Consider the following 12,444-nt stretch of genomic DNA (forward strand, 5'->3'; position numbering starts at 1 on the left):
ACTGCACTCCAGCCTGAGCGACAGAGTGAGACTCCATCTCAGAAAAAAGCACAGACCATAGGGGGAAAAATGATTATATCAAAATTATGGATCTTTATTCAACTAAGTTTACTGCTTACAAAGTTAATAACACAAATGCCAGAGCTGGAGAGGCTATTTCCAACACCTAAGGGATTAATAATTAGACTATGTGAGGAATCCCTGACAATAACAGGAAGATAAATATGGGAATTACCCCAACAGGAATATGGATGTACTGTATTCTGTATGTTAGCAAATTTGGCCTGTGTTGGGCAAATTCATTCTATGGATAAGAAATTTAGCCTCTGAGGGCAAACTAACTTATTCTTCGTTGATGTGGCGCTCAGAAGTGAAAAATCTGTCAAATCCATTTATTGTAAAGGTGGCCAAGACACTGAAGACCAAATTGTGAACAGTGGGCTCAGACACTACTTGATTGGGATAAGTCTATTGTGTATTGCGAAAGTCCCTTCTGTGAATCAAGGGCTCAGTTACTTTTTTTTTTTTTTTGAGACTGAGTCTTGCTCTGTCGCCCAAGCTGGAGTGCAGTGGCATGATCTCAGCTCACTGCAACCTCCACCTCCCGGGTTCAAGCGATTATCCCGCCTCAGCCTCCTGAGTAGCTGGGACTACAGGTGCCTACCACCACGCCCGGCTAATTGTTTTTTTTTTTTTTGTATTGTTAGTAGAGACAGGGTTTCACCATATTGGCCAGGGTAGTCTTGAACTCCTGACCTTGTGATCTGCCCACTTCGGCCTCCCAAAGTGCTGGGATTACAGGCGTGAGCCACTGCGCCCGGCAAGGGCTCAGTTACTTTCGAAGAGAGCAAAAATTGCTCTATGGATTGGGATTTACAACCTCTGAAGATCGTAGCATCCTCTTTTGTTTTGTTTTGTTTTCACCCAGGCTGGAGTGCAATGGCGTGGTCTCGGCTCACTGCAACCTCCGCCTCCCGGGTTCAAGCGATTTTCCGGCCTCAGCCTCCCGAGTAGGTGGGACTACAGGCACGTGCCACCACACCCGGCTAATTTTTTTTTCTTTCTTTTTTTTTTTTTTTTTGTATTTTTAGTAGAGATGGGGTTTCACCATGTTGGCCAGGCAGGTCTTGAACTCCTGAACTCGTGAACCGCCCGCTTTGGCCTCCCAAAGTGCTGGGAATACAGGCGTGAGCCACCGCGCCCGGCCAGCATCCTGTTTTGTAAAAGCCATCTCAGGCAGTCTATTGGTGAGAAAATTAAGGGGCTGGCTTCACGCCAGCAGTCAGACAAGGGTGAGGGCTGAAGTCAGAGATGAGATGGAATGACGCCAGGGAAAAGGGTCCCATGACAGGCGGCTAGATGTTGAGCACAGAGGAGAAAGAGTAGGAGTCAGGGTCAAACCTTAAAACGTTGGGTCTGACATCATGGACTGTGAAGGGTGATGACATCAGTGACGGTGGGGGATAAAATGTCAGGCCTTTAAAGGGTATGAGGTTAAAGAACTAGAAGGTGAAGGAGGTTAACATCAGAGAATGGCAGGGACCTAGAGGAAGACGACTACGATGGTGAGGAAGACATCCGATCCAGCGGGGGAAATGATGGCAAGGACGGGAGGATGATGTCAGGGACAGCAAGTAGTATGAGATTGAGAAGGTTCCTTTGTGGAAGGGATCAAGGCAGCTCAGCCGGTTGTGGGGGGGATGCTGACGTTTAGGGTGCACCAGCTGTTCAAAAGTCGACCCCATTTCCGGAAACAGCCCATTTCCGGAAACACCCCATTTCGCGGAGAACACTGCTCCCTTCGCTTTGCTGTCCCTTCCTCTCCCCACCACTCCGCCCCTGCTGGCCTCAGCCAATCAGCACGCACGCCGGGACGCGCAAGGGGAACGTTCCGGGACGTCCTCGCTACGTACTCTTTATCAATCGTCTTCCGGCGCAGCTCCGTCCCTGTTTTCTGTGCTCCTCCGAGCTCGCTGTTCGTCCGGGTTTTTTACGTTTTAATTTCCAGGTAAGTTGCGTATGTCCTGCGGAACGGCGGCTCCTCGCCACACACGCGCCGCGCCGGCCGTGACCGGGGAATAGCGAGTGGGGAGAGTAATGGCCACTGACACGTAGGCTTGGCTTTCTCTGGGGCGGGCGGGTCCCGTGCTCGGAGGTGAAACATTTCGGTTGGTGGGAGGCCGGCGCGCTGTATCTGAGTGTGAGGCCTACCGGGAGGGACTGATGGCGTCGGTGGTGGCAGTGACCACGCGACAGCCGACACTTACTTTCCTTATCCCACGTGGCCGCCGCCATCTTGTTCTGCCGGCGTTAAGGGAACGCAGGGATGTTCTGGGCTTGCGCAGTGGCACAAAATGACGGGCGTGGCGGCTATGAATGTGAGAGCATGCGCAATGTGGCCCCCTAATGGTGGCTGCGCTGAGCCATTTCCTCAGATTACCACCTTATTGGCCGCCTTTCTCAGCTTTTCTGTAGTTACCCATATTTTGTTCCTCTTTCTTGTCTATTTTCTGTGCTTTTTCTCTGCCTTCCGTCTCGCTATTTTCTCACATCTCCATTTTCTTTCTCCTTCCTGCCACCATTCTTCATGTTCTTCCCACAGGACTTGAAGTGCCATGTCCTCTGAAGAAGGAAAGCTCTTCGTGGGAGGGCTCAACTTTAACACCGACGAGCAGGCACTGGAAGACCACTTCAGCAGTTTCGGACCTATCTCTGAGGGTGAGACGGGCCATACTCACAATGGGGGTTGGTGAGAGAAAGTCTGGGATCCTTGCATTTCAAGGAGTATTAACTGAAAAGTTAGGACCCACGCCTCCAAATTCTTTTTCTTCCTAAGCCTATGGTGTAGACTAAGGATGAGGGGAAGCGTCTTTGGGATTAGTGGGAGGGCTCCGTTTTCCCTACCTATGCCATCTCCTTTTCCGGCCACCCTTTGCTACTTAACCTTTGGGGTACTGACTGGTCCACATTGCTCCATCTTCTCTCCCTCTCACAGTGGTCGTTGTCAAGGACCGGGAGACTCAGCGGTCCAGGGGTTTTGGTTTCATCACCTTCACCAACCCAGAGCATGCTTCAGTTGCCATGAGAGCCATGAATGGAGAGGTGGGGCCTCCTATCTGCAGAGGGACCTTGTCCCTGTCTGCGGCTTCCTTCATTCTTTTTGTTTTTCCCTCTGTGTCTGCTCGGGGCAGCGTGGCCACCAAGCCCCGCAGTGCCCACTCACAGGAGCATGACTGCCTTTTGTTCTAGGGGGTGGAGGGCAGCGGCAGACAGAGCCTGGCCGCCTGGGAGGCGACGACTGGTCCTGCATGAGGCCGAGAAGCCACCTGTGGATGGTTGACCTGCCTTGGGCTTAGGTAGTAGAGTCTGCAGACCTGTGGGCCTGGCCCGGAGAGGACCTCGTGAGTCTTCTGACATGGACTCTGAAGCCTCAAACCAAGAGAGGTGTCTGTCTAGCCCTGATAGTCGGGCAGCTTAGAGGAGTGGGGAGGAGAACTCAGCCTGAGTTCAGTCAAGATGTAAGTAGTAGCAAGGGGAACATGGTGCATTCAGGTCATTTTGTGTGGGATTCTATAGCTCCTGATGAAGCCATTCTGGGGTAAAGGAGCTTATTCTGGAACATGGCACCCAGAACCTGGTGCCCAGCAGGAATTTTTGGCCTCTTTTGCCCACTTACCCTTGCCTGCTCTTCCCTCACCATTGCCCTGACTGACTGCCAACCCATCATCCTTGTGTCTCCCACACTTAGTCTCTGGATGGTCGTCAGATCCGTGTGGATCATGCAGGCAAGTCTGCTCGGGGAACCAGAGGAGGTGGCTTTGGGGCCCATGGGCGTGGTCGCAGCTACTCTAGAGGTGAGTGCAGTGATCGTTTTGATCATGGGGTGAGAGGGAGAGTTGCCTATGTGTGGACAACTGCCATTTAAATATTTTTCTGCTCTAGGTGGTGGGGACCAGGGCTATGGGAGTGGCAGGTATTATGACAGTCGACCTGGAGGGTATGGATATGGATATGGACGTTCCAGAGACTATAATGGCAGGTGGGTAGCCAAAGGGCTGGGATGTTCTCCTATTGCTTCCCTCTCCTTAAGAACTCAGCGCCTGGGTGTTCATGCATACCACACCTTGCTGTTACTAATGTGTACCTAAAATGAGTATGAAATTTAGCATTTTAAGTTAATTGTGTGGTCATATAGTTGCGACATGGTAAAGTATACTATATATGTTGTGGTGTGTGGGTTATATAACTATATTGCTTTAACATGTAATATGATTTAATATACTGCATATAAATCGTATGCCATAAAACTGTTTACTGTGATACTCATATGCTTAACATATCCTGTTTTTGATATGTAAGGTTTATGTTATGACCCATACTATAAAACGTGACGCATATAATTACAGTGGTATATATAATGCAGTCCCAGAAAACTTTTGTGTGTTTTTTTTCCCCCCAGAAACCAGGGTGGTTATGACCGCTACTCAGGAGGAAATTACAGAGACAATTATGACAACTGAAATGAGACATGCACATAATATAGGTGAGACTTGGATATCGGCATTGAGTGAACCTGTTTGTCACACTCTGTCATGACCCTCTCACCTTTTCTGGCAAGACTGCTCTGCATTTCTGCTGCCCTCATACCTCACCCAGCCAACCTACCAAACATTCCTAGCTAGGCCTTCCTTGCTCTCAGGTGCATATCAGAGCAAGTTTGCTAGGGGGTGGGATCTGAAAACCCATCTCCTATAATCTTCTACTCTTGTGTGGGATGGAGGAAATGAAGGTGTGTCCCTGTTGTCCAACCCTCAGCATCTTCATCAGCTCTAGGAGGTGAGCATGTTGTCAGCTGTTACTTCATGACATCACAATTCTCCCCCTCTTGCTGTTTCCCAGATACACAAGGAATAATTTCTGATCCAGGATCGTCCTTCCAAATGGCTGTATTTATAAAGGTTTTTGGAGTCGCACTGAAGCATCTTATTTTATAGTATATCAACCTTTTGTTTTTAAATTGACCTGCCAAGGTAGCTGAAGACCTTTTAGACAGTTCCATCTTTTTTTTTTAATTTTTTCTGCCTATTTAAAGACAAATTATGGGACGTTTGTAGAACCTGAGTATTTTTCTTTTTACCAGTTTTTTAGTTTGAGCTCTTAGGTTTATTGGAGCTAGCAATAATTGGTTCTGGCAAGTTTGGCCAGACTGACTTCAAAAAATTAATGTGTATCCAGGGACATTTTAAAAACCTGTACACAGTGTTTATTGTGGTTAGGAAGCAATTTTCCAAATGTACCTATAAGAAATGTGCATCAAGCCAGCCTGACCAACATGGTGAAACCCCATCTGTACTAAACATTAAAAAATTAGCCCGGCGTGGTGGTGTACGCCTGTAATCCCAGTGACTTGGGAGGCTGAGGCAGGAGAATCGCTTGAACCCGGGAGGCGGAGGTTGCAGTGAGCTAAGATCGCGCCACTGTACTCCAGCCTGGGCAACAGCGAGACTCCATCTCAAAAAAAAAAAAAAAGGAAATGTGTATCAAGAACATGATTATCCAGGGGTATTTTCTAATTCAGATCATCAAACTGATTATATAGAAGAGTTGGCTTTAAAATGTTTGCAAATGTCTTTTTTTTTTTTTTAATACTGGAAGAAAAAATATTCTGTTGTGTCTCATACAGTGCTTAGGATGTCTTTCACAGAGCTTATTAAAAAGATGAAACCTGAGAACAAACTGCTTTTTTCTTAGCCCATTTTGCAAATTAAAAATGGGGACAGAGGTGGGCGGATCACCTGAGGTCAGGAGTTCGAGACCAGCCTGGCCAACATGGCAAAACCCCGTCTCTACTAAAAATACAAAAGTTAGCGGGGCATGGTGGCGGGTGCATGTAATCCCAGCTACTCGGGAGGCTGAGGCAGAATTGCTTGAACCCAGGAGGCGGAAGTTGCAGTGAGCTGAGATTGTGCCGCTGCACTCCAGCCTAGGTGACAGCAAGACTCCGTCTCAAAAAAAAAAAAAAAAAATGGCACATCAACGAGAGGGAGGCTTGGAGAATATTTGGTTGGTGGGTGGGCAGGGACTGCCAGAGGGTTAGGTGTACATTGAGGCCTGAGGCCTGCTGGAATTGGGTTTCCTTAACTGGTCTCTTATCTTAGTCCCATTGTTCTGAAAACATAAGCACCTAATCTCATGGCGTGAGCTAATCCCTATCATAAATAGTGGTACCAGTTCATTCCTTCCCCTGAAATGATGGGGGTTGGGCAGAGATGCACTGAACTCATCTTTGTGTATGAGGGCCATGAGAGAGGCCTGGTTTGAAAACAATGCTAAGAGCTCAGATTCCAGGACTTATGTAGGGGCTCTTCTACTTCCCAGGTATTTGACCTCGGGTGAGTCATTTAATTTCAGCCTTATGCCATTTTCCATTTTCTGTGGAGGGTTAGGTTAATTGGCATATAAAGCCACTGAGAAGAGTTGGCAAAGCTCTCAGTCACGGGGATTTGATCTTTTTTGGTGTGTGTGTGTCTTGGGTGGTAAAGTGGTGGTAATTTTGTAATTCTAGCTGGTCTTAGTTCCTCAGTTCTGCTCCCTTTAGTCATGGTTCTTTCTAGTGGCTGTATTGAGGCCCCATGGGTGTTATCCCTCCATTGGTTCTAGTTTGGAACAGAAAACTCTGTTGTATTCATGGCTTTCACCTGGCTAATACTGAGCTAAGTTACCACCAGGTTGCAAACTCCAGGACATTATTGTCCTGAGCTGCCTATTCCCTTGCTGGTGCGTTGTGGAACCCTGTATTATGAGTTCCAGTCCTGGAGGCCTGCCTCCTGAGTTTCCCAGCTAGTTGGGACAGGCCCCAATATCCCTTCTTCCTGTAACCCAAACAGTCATGAATTTGCTTTGGCAGGTGGATGGAGACTTGGGAACTTCCACCTCACCCACTAAGCCAGGCCCAGGCTATGGGGCATTGTGGCTAACCCCACCAGGTGGATACTTGGTCTGAGGAGGCATCTTATTCTGGGCCTTTAGGGAGCTAAGGCAGTGAGAATTGGCAGGAGGACTGCTGTGAATGCCTTGTAGGTCGGGGGATTGGAGGGGGTCCTCTGCTCCCTGTCTCTCAGGATGGCAATGTACCTCTCACCCCCAGTGTCAGCTGAGGTAGGATCCATAATCAGTAATATTCCTGCAACAAAATGTTCCTAAGTGGAATCAATGAAGACCAAAATTTATTTGTATAACAACTCTAAACCTGCTCTGCTCTGCTGTGTTTACAATGTGCTTTGTGATCATCCAGCCCAGGGAGTCCCAGTCTCTGGCTGTCTATCTGCTCTAAGGAAGAGAGCCCACAGTTTTCTATAGTGCCATAGTCCGTGATGAATAAAGTTCCAGATTTGAGGTCAACCCCCGACCACCCTTAAAGTGCTTGTTGGTCTCCTACTTTGGTTTGTCTTCAGCATCCAACTGATGCACATTTGTCAAGAACCCACTGAGGCTAGAAACCCCCCAAACACTCAAGGTACCTTGAGAACATGTATCCCAAGACCTGCAAAGACCAAACACATGGCCTGTAACTACTTTTCACTTTCAAGCCCTGGAACTTGTCTGTACCAAAAATCTTTCTGAACCATTCACCAAATCTCTTGTCAAGGGCCAGAATAAATTAAGAGATTGGCTTTTGGTTTTCAATTAGGCTTTCAAGTCCTAAGCCCCACCCCTCCTATCCCACCTAGGCAGAAATCACTTCAGATCCTTGCTTCCTAGTTTAATTTCTTCTCTGCCTCAGTTATAACATCCATAAAATGGAAATAATAATACCCACCTCACACAGGGGTTAGGAGTGTTTTTTTGTTGGTTTTTTTCCAGACAGGGTCTCACTCTCTCCCAGGCTGGAGTGCAGTGGCGCAATCTCAGCTCACTGTACCCTCCGCCTCCCAGGTTCAAGCAATTCTCATGCCTCGGCCTCCCAAGTAGCTGGGATTACAGGTGCCTGCCACCACGCCCGGCTAATTTTTGTATTAATAGAGACAGGATTTCACCGTGTTGGGCAGGCTGGTCCTGAACTCCTGACCTCAAGTGATCCACCCGCCTCGGCCTCCCAAAGTGCTGGGATTACAGGCGTGAGCCACCACACCTGGCCTAGGGTTTAAGAGTATTAAATGTTAAATGTTAAGAACAGACCAAGTCCATCAAACACCTCCACACCCTTGTTCCATGTTCTGGATTGGGGAGTTGTGGGGGTGGAGGTGTAGAACTTTTAAAAAGCTTCTTAAAATAAGTTGCTGTGAATACTTCAGGTATATAAAAAAACATTGGCTGACAATAAGCCAGTGTTCTGCCATTCTTACCTGCTTATCAAGATAAAACCTGCTCAAGTCCCTGCCCAGCTGCATTCCAAGTGTTTTCAAGTTTGGTGGTAAGACCTGACCTGAGGCTTCTTATAACCTTTACTCAGTGGGAATATGCATACAGTTCACTACAGAAATATTTGTGTTTACTTAGAGGAAGTGCCCTGGATCTGGGGGCGGGGGGGGGGGGCGGGGGGAATGGGTCTTTTCTAAATTGTTAAAAGCAGTTCATGCCATTATTCTTAATAAACATTTCTAATATGCTGTGAAAGAGTATATTCGTTTTTTTAATGCATATATCCATTTACTCATTGTTCCCATGAAAGAGCCTTGTATGCAAACCTCCAAATGCCGAAGGAGCCAAGAAACAAGGCAGACAAAAATTGTTAGTAAAGGGTTCTTTACTGGGGGGACTTAGAAGCATGACGGCACGGGCGCAGTGGCTCACACCTGTCATCCCAACACTTTGGGAAGCCGAGGTGGGTGGATCACCTGATGTCAGGAGTTTGAGACCAGCCTGGCCAACATGATGAAACCCCGTCTCTACTAAATACAAAAATTAATCGAGTGTAGTGGCGCACACCAAGTAATCCCAGCTACTTGGGAGGCTGAGGCACAAGAATGGCTTGAACCCAGGAGGTGGAGATTGCAGTGAGCCCAGATCGCGCCACTGCACTCCAGCCTGGGCGACAGAGCACAACTCTCAAAAATAAGCATGGCCTTGGGTGGCAGCAAGATAACCATGCTGTTGTTGCTCTTCAACCCCCGGCTTACATACCATAGGGAAAGTGTGCTCCAGCAAGATGAAGGCAACTCCAGAACAGGCATAATACTCTATGCATCATCATCTAATTTGTGCGATAATGTAAAAGTTGACAAGCTCTTTTTTTTTTTTTGAAACGGAGTCTCGCTCTGTGGCCCTGGCTGTGGCGCGATCTGGGCTTTCTGTGGCCCAGGCTGGAGTGCTGTGGCGCGATCTGGGCTCACTGCAAGCTCCGCCTCCCGGGTTCATGCCATTCTCCTGCCTCAGCCTCCGGAGTAGCTGGGACTACAGGAGCCCGCCACTACGCCCGGCTATTTTTTTGTATTTTTTAGTAGAGACGAGGTTTCACCGTGTTAGCCAGGATGGTCTCGATCTCCTGGCCTCGTGATTCACCCGCCTCGGCCTCCCAAAGTGCTGGGATTACAGGCGTGAGCCACTGCGCCCGGCCCCTGACAAGCTCTTAAACTAGGGATGGCAAAGGAGGAATCAGGCATTTACAGGACTGGCGCTAGTCAGAAGTAAACGTGGTGGATTGGCATCCAAGATGGAGTAACTTTTGTCTCCACACTCTTGCTGAAGGCTGGAAAATCAGCATGTGAGTCTGTCTTGTAAAAGGTAATTGGGCATGCGCTACTCAAAAAATCATTTGGGGCCCGGTGCGGTGGCTCACGCCTGTAATCCCAGCACTTTGGGAGGCCCAGGCAGGTGGATCACCTGAGGTCAGGAGTTCAAGACCAGTCTGGGCAACATGGTGAAACCCCATCTCTACAAAAGTACACAAATTAGCCAGGCCTAATTGCAGGCACCTGTAATCCCAGCTACTCGGGAGGCTGAGGTGGGAGAGTTGCTTGAACCAGGGAGGCAGAGGTTGCAGTGAGCCGAGATTGCGCCATTGCATTCCAGCCTGGGTGACAGAGTGAGACTCTGTCTCAAAAAAAAAAGGAAAACCATTTGGTAAAGGAGAAAGTGGAGTCCTAGACGGGGGAGTTCAGTGTCAGCCTGCATTGAAATCATCCGGTTTATGGGACTTGGTTGCCTTGTGTGCTGGCTTGGACTCCATGGTATCCAAAGTGCACAGTGCATGAAACATGAAGAATTTGCAACTTAACATCAGTTTATATGTTGCTATCCAAGTTTATCTACCATGAGGCTTAACTCATACAAAAACCTTTACTTAGGGAATGTGCCTACTTGAGAAAGCAAGTTCACCTACTCATCATCCAGCTATTTTCCTTGCTAGTTATCATAGATAACATGAAAAGATTTTTTAGAGTTTACCCATGTCCTTCAAATTATCCCACACAAAACTGCTTAGAATGTGTTAAACTATATTGATGATTTAAAAACAAGCACAACAACATAAAGACAATCTTCCTCTATTTCAGGAGAAATGATTTACTGTGAATTTAACCTTTTAACATCATTGGTGTTAATTGTGGGTGAACCAGGATGGCTGCTTCCTGTCTCGTTCTATGATCCTCACCCTGATCTTGTTCAGACAGCGTCGCTCCCATGTACAACACCATAGTCTCTACAGTGGGAGCCTTAAAAGGGCCCTCTTGTTTCCCTATCTGTCGTCTGACTTCTGCAGTGTCCTTGCCCACCTTCTCATAGCAGTGGCCCCAAAGGACATGTTTCTGTTACAGGTGATCACATTCAGAACAAATGTCTATATTTTTTAAATGTAAGTACATCTGGGCTGGGTGCGGTGGCTCACACCTGTAATTCCACCACTTTAGGAGGCTGAGGCAGGAGGAACGCTTGAGCCCAGAAGTTCCAAACCAACCCGGGCAACACAGTGAGGCACACCCGCCACCTGCCCCCTGCCCCTGTTAAACCAAAATAAAAATTAGCCGGGTGTGATGGTGCACGCCTGTGGTCCTAGCTACTTGGGAGGCTGAGGTGGGAGGACTGCTTGAGCCTGGAAGGTCTAGGCTGCGGTGAGTAGCATTTTGGCCTGGGTAACAGCGAGACCCTGTCTCAATAAAAAAACAAAACAAAACAAAACAAAACCGCATAAGTCCATCTGTCAATATTCACACTATAAGATCAATTAATGCCCCTACTATAAGCTTGTTTAGCAAATCTTTTCTTTTACTTTTTTTTTTTTTTTTTTTTTTTTTGAGATGACATCTTGCTCTGTCATCCAGGCTGGAATGCAGTGGCATGATCACAGCTCACTCTAGCCTCGACCTCCCAGGCTTAAGCAATCCCCCCACCTCAGCCTCCAGAGTAACTGGAATTACAGGGATGCATCACCCATGCCCAATAATCTTTTTTGGTTTTTGTAGAGACAGGGTCTCACTATATTTATGTTGTCCAGGATGGTCTCAAACTTCTGGACTCAAGCAATCCTCCTACCTCGGCCTCCAAAAGTGCTAGGATTACAGGTGTGAGCCACCATGCCCAGTCTTATTTAGCAAATCTTTTCTGGATTATTAGTCCTTTTTTGATGGAAACTTTTCACATTAATTTTTTGCCCAGCTCTTTTGAGGTGTGGTTAACCAAAAAAAAAAAAAAAGTGTATTTAAGATGTATAGGCCAGGTGCAGTGGCTCACGCCTATAATCCCAGCACTTTGGGAGGCCGAGGTGGGTGGATCACTTGAGGTCAGGAGTTCGAGACCAGCCTGGCCAACAAGGTGAAACCCCATCTCTACTAAAAATACAAAAATTAGCCAGGTATGGTGGCGCATGCCTGTAATCCCAGCTACGCGGGAGGCTGAGGCAGGAGAAATTCCATGAAGCCAGGAGGTGCAGGTTGCACTGAGCCGAGATCGTGCCACTGCACTCCAGCCTGGGCAACAAAGCAAGACTCCATCTCAAAAAAAAAAAAAGATGTATAACAGGGTGTTTGATAAATATACAAATTTAAAATGATCACTACAATAAAGCAAATTAACACATCTATCACCTTAGTTACCTTTATTGTGAGTGAAATGAGAACACTTAATCATCTACTTAGACAATTTCAAGTATACACCACAGTGTTATTAACTATAGTCACCATGCTGTACATTGGATCTCCAGAACTTATTCATGTTATAACTGAAAGCTTGTACCCATTGACCAAAAATTCCCCCAGCCCTTAGTAACCACCATTGTACTCCATTTCTATGAGTTTGACATTTTTAGGCTGCAGATACAAGTGAGATCATGCAGTACTTGTCTTTCTACGAGTGGCTTATTTCACTTAGCATAATGTCCTCCATCCATGTTGCAAATGGCAGAATTTCCTTTTTTAAGGCTGAATAATATTCCACTGTACATATACACATCATTTACTTTATCCACTCATCTGCCATGGACATTTGGGTTGTTTCCACGTTTTAGCTATT

At 47.2% G+C, this 12,444-nt stretch overlaps 1 protein-coding gene across 1 annotated transcript; it reads left to right on the forward strand.

Moving 5' to 3' along the window:
* Positions 1 to 1,784: 1,784 nt before the first annotated feature.
* RBM3 (RNA binding motif protein 3) lies at positions 1,785 to 5,736 on the forward strand. The gene is made up of 7 exons (XM_521047.9): positions 1,785 to 2,008; positions 2,603 to 2,718; positions 2,996 to 3,102; positions 3,749 to 3,854; positions 3,943 to 4,039; positions 4,460 to 4,543; positions 4,900 to 5,736. Exons 2-6 carry the CDS (start codon positions 2,616 to 2,618, stop codon positions 4,518 to 4,520), a joined length of 474 nt encoding a protein of 157 aa, XP_521047.2. The 5' UTR covers positions 1,785 to 2,008; positions 2,603 to 2,615; the 3' UTR covers positions 4,521 to 4,543; positions 4,900 to 5,736.
* The last annotated feature ends 6,708 nt before the right edge of the window (positions 5,737 to 12,444 follow it).

Source organism: Pan troglodytes, chromosome X, assembly GCF_028858775.2.
Source record: "Pan troglodytes isolate AG18354 chromosome X, NHGRI_mPanTro3-v2.0_pri, whole genome shotgun sequence".
NCBI lineage: Eukaryota > Metazoa > Chordata > Mammalia > Primates > Hominidae > Pan > Pan troglodytes.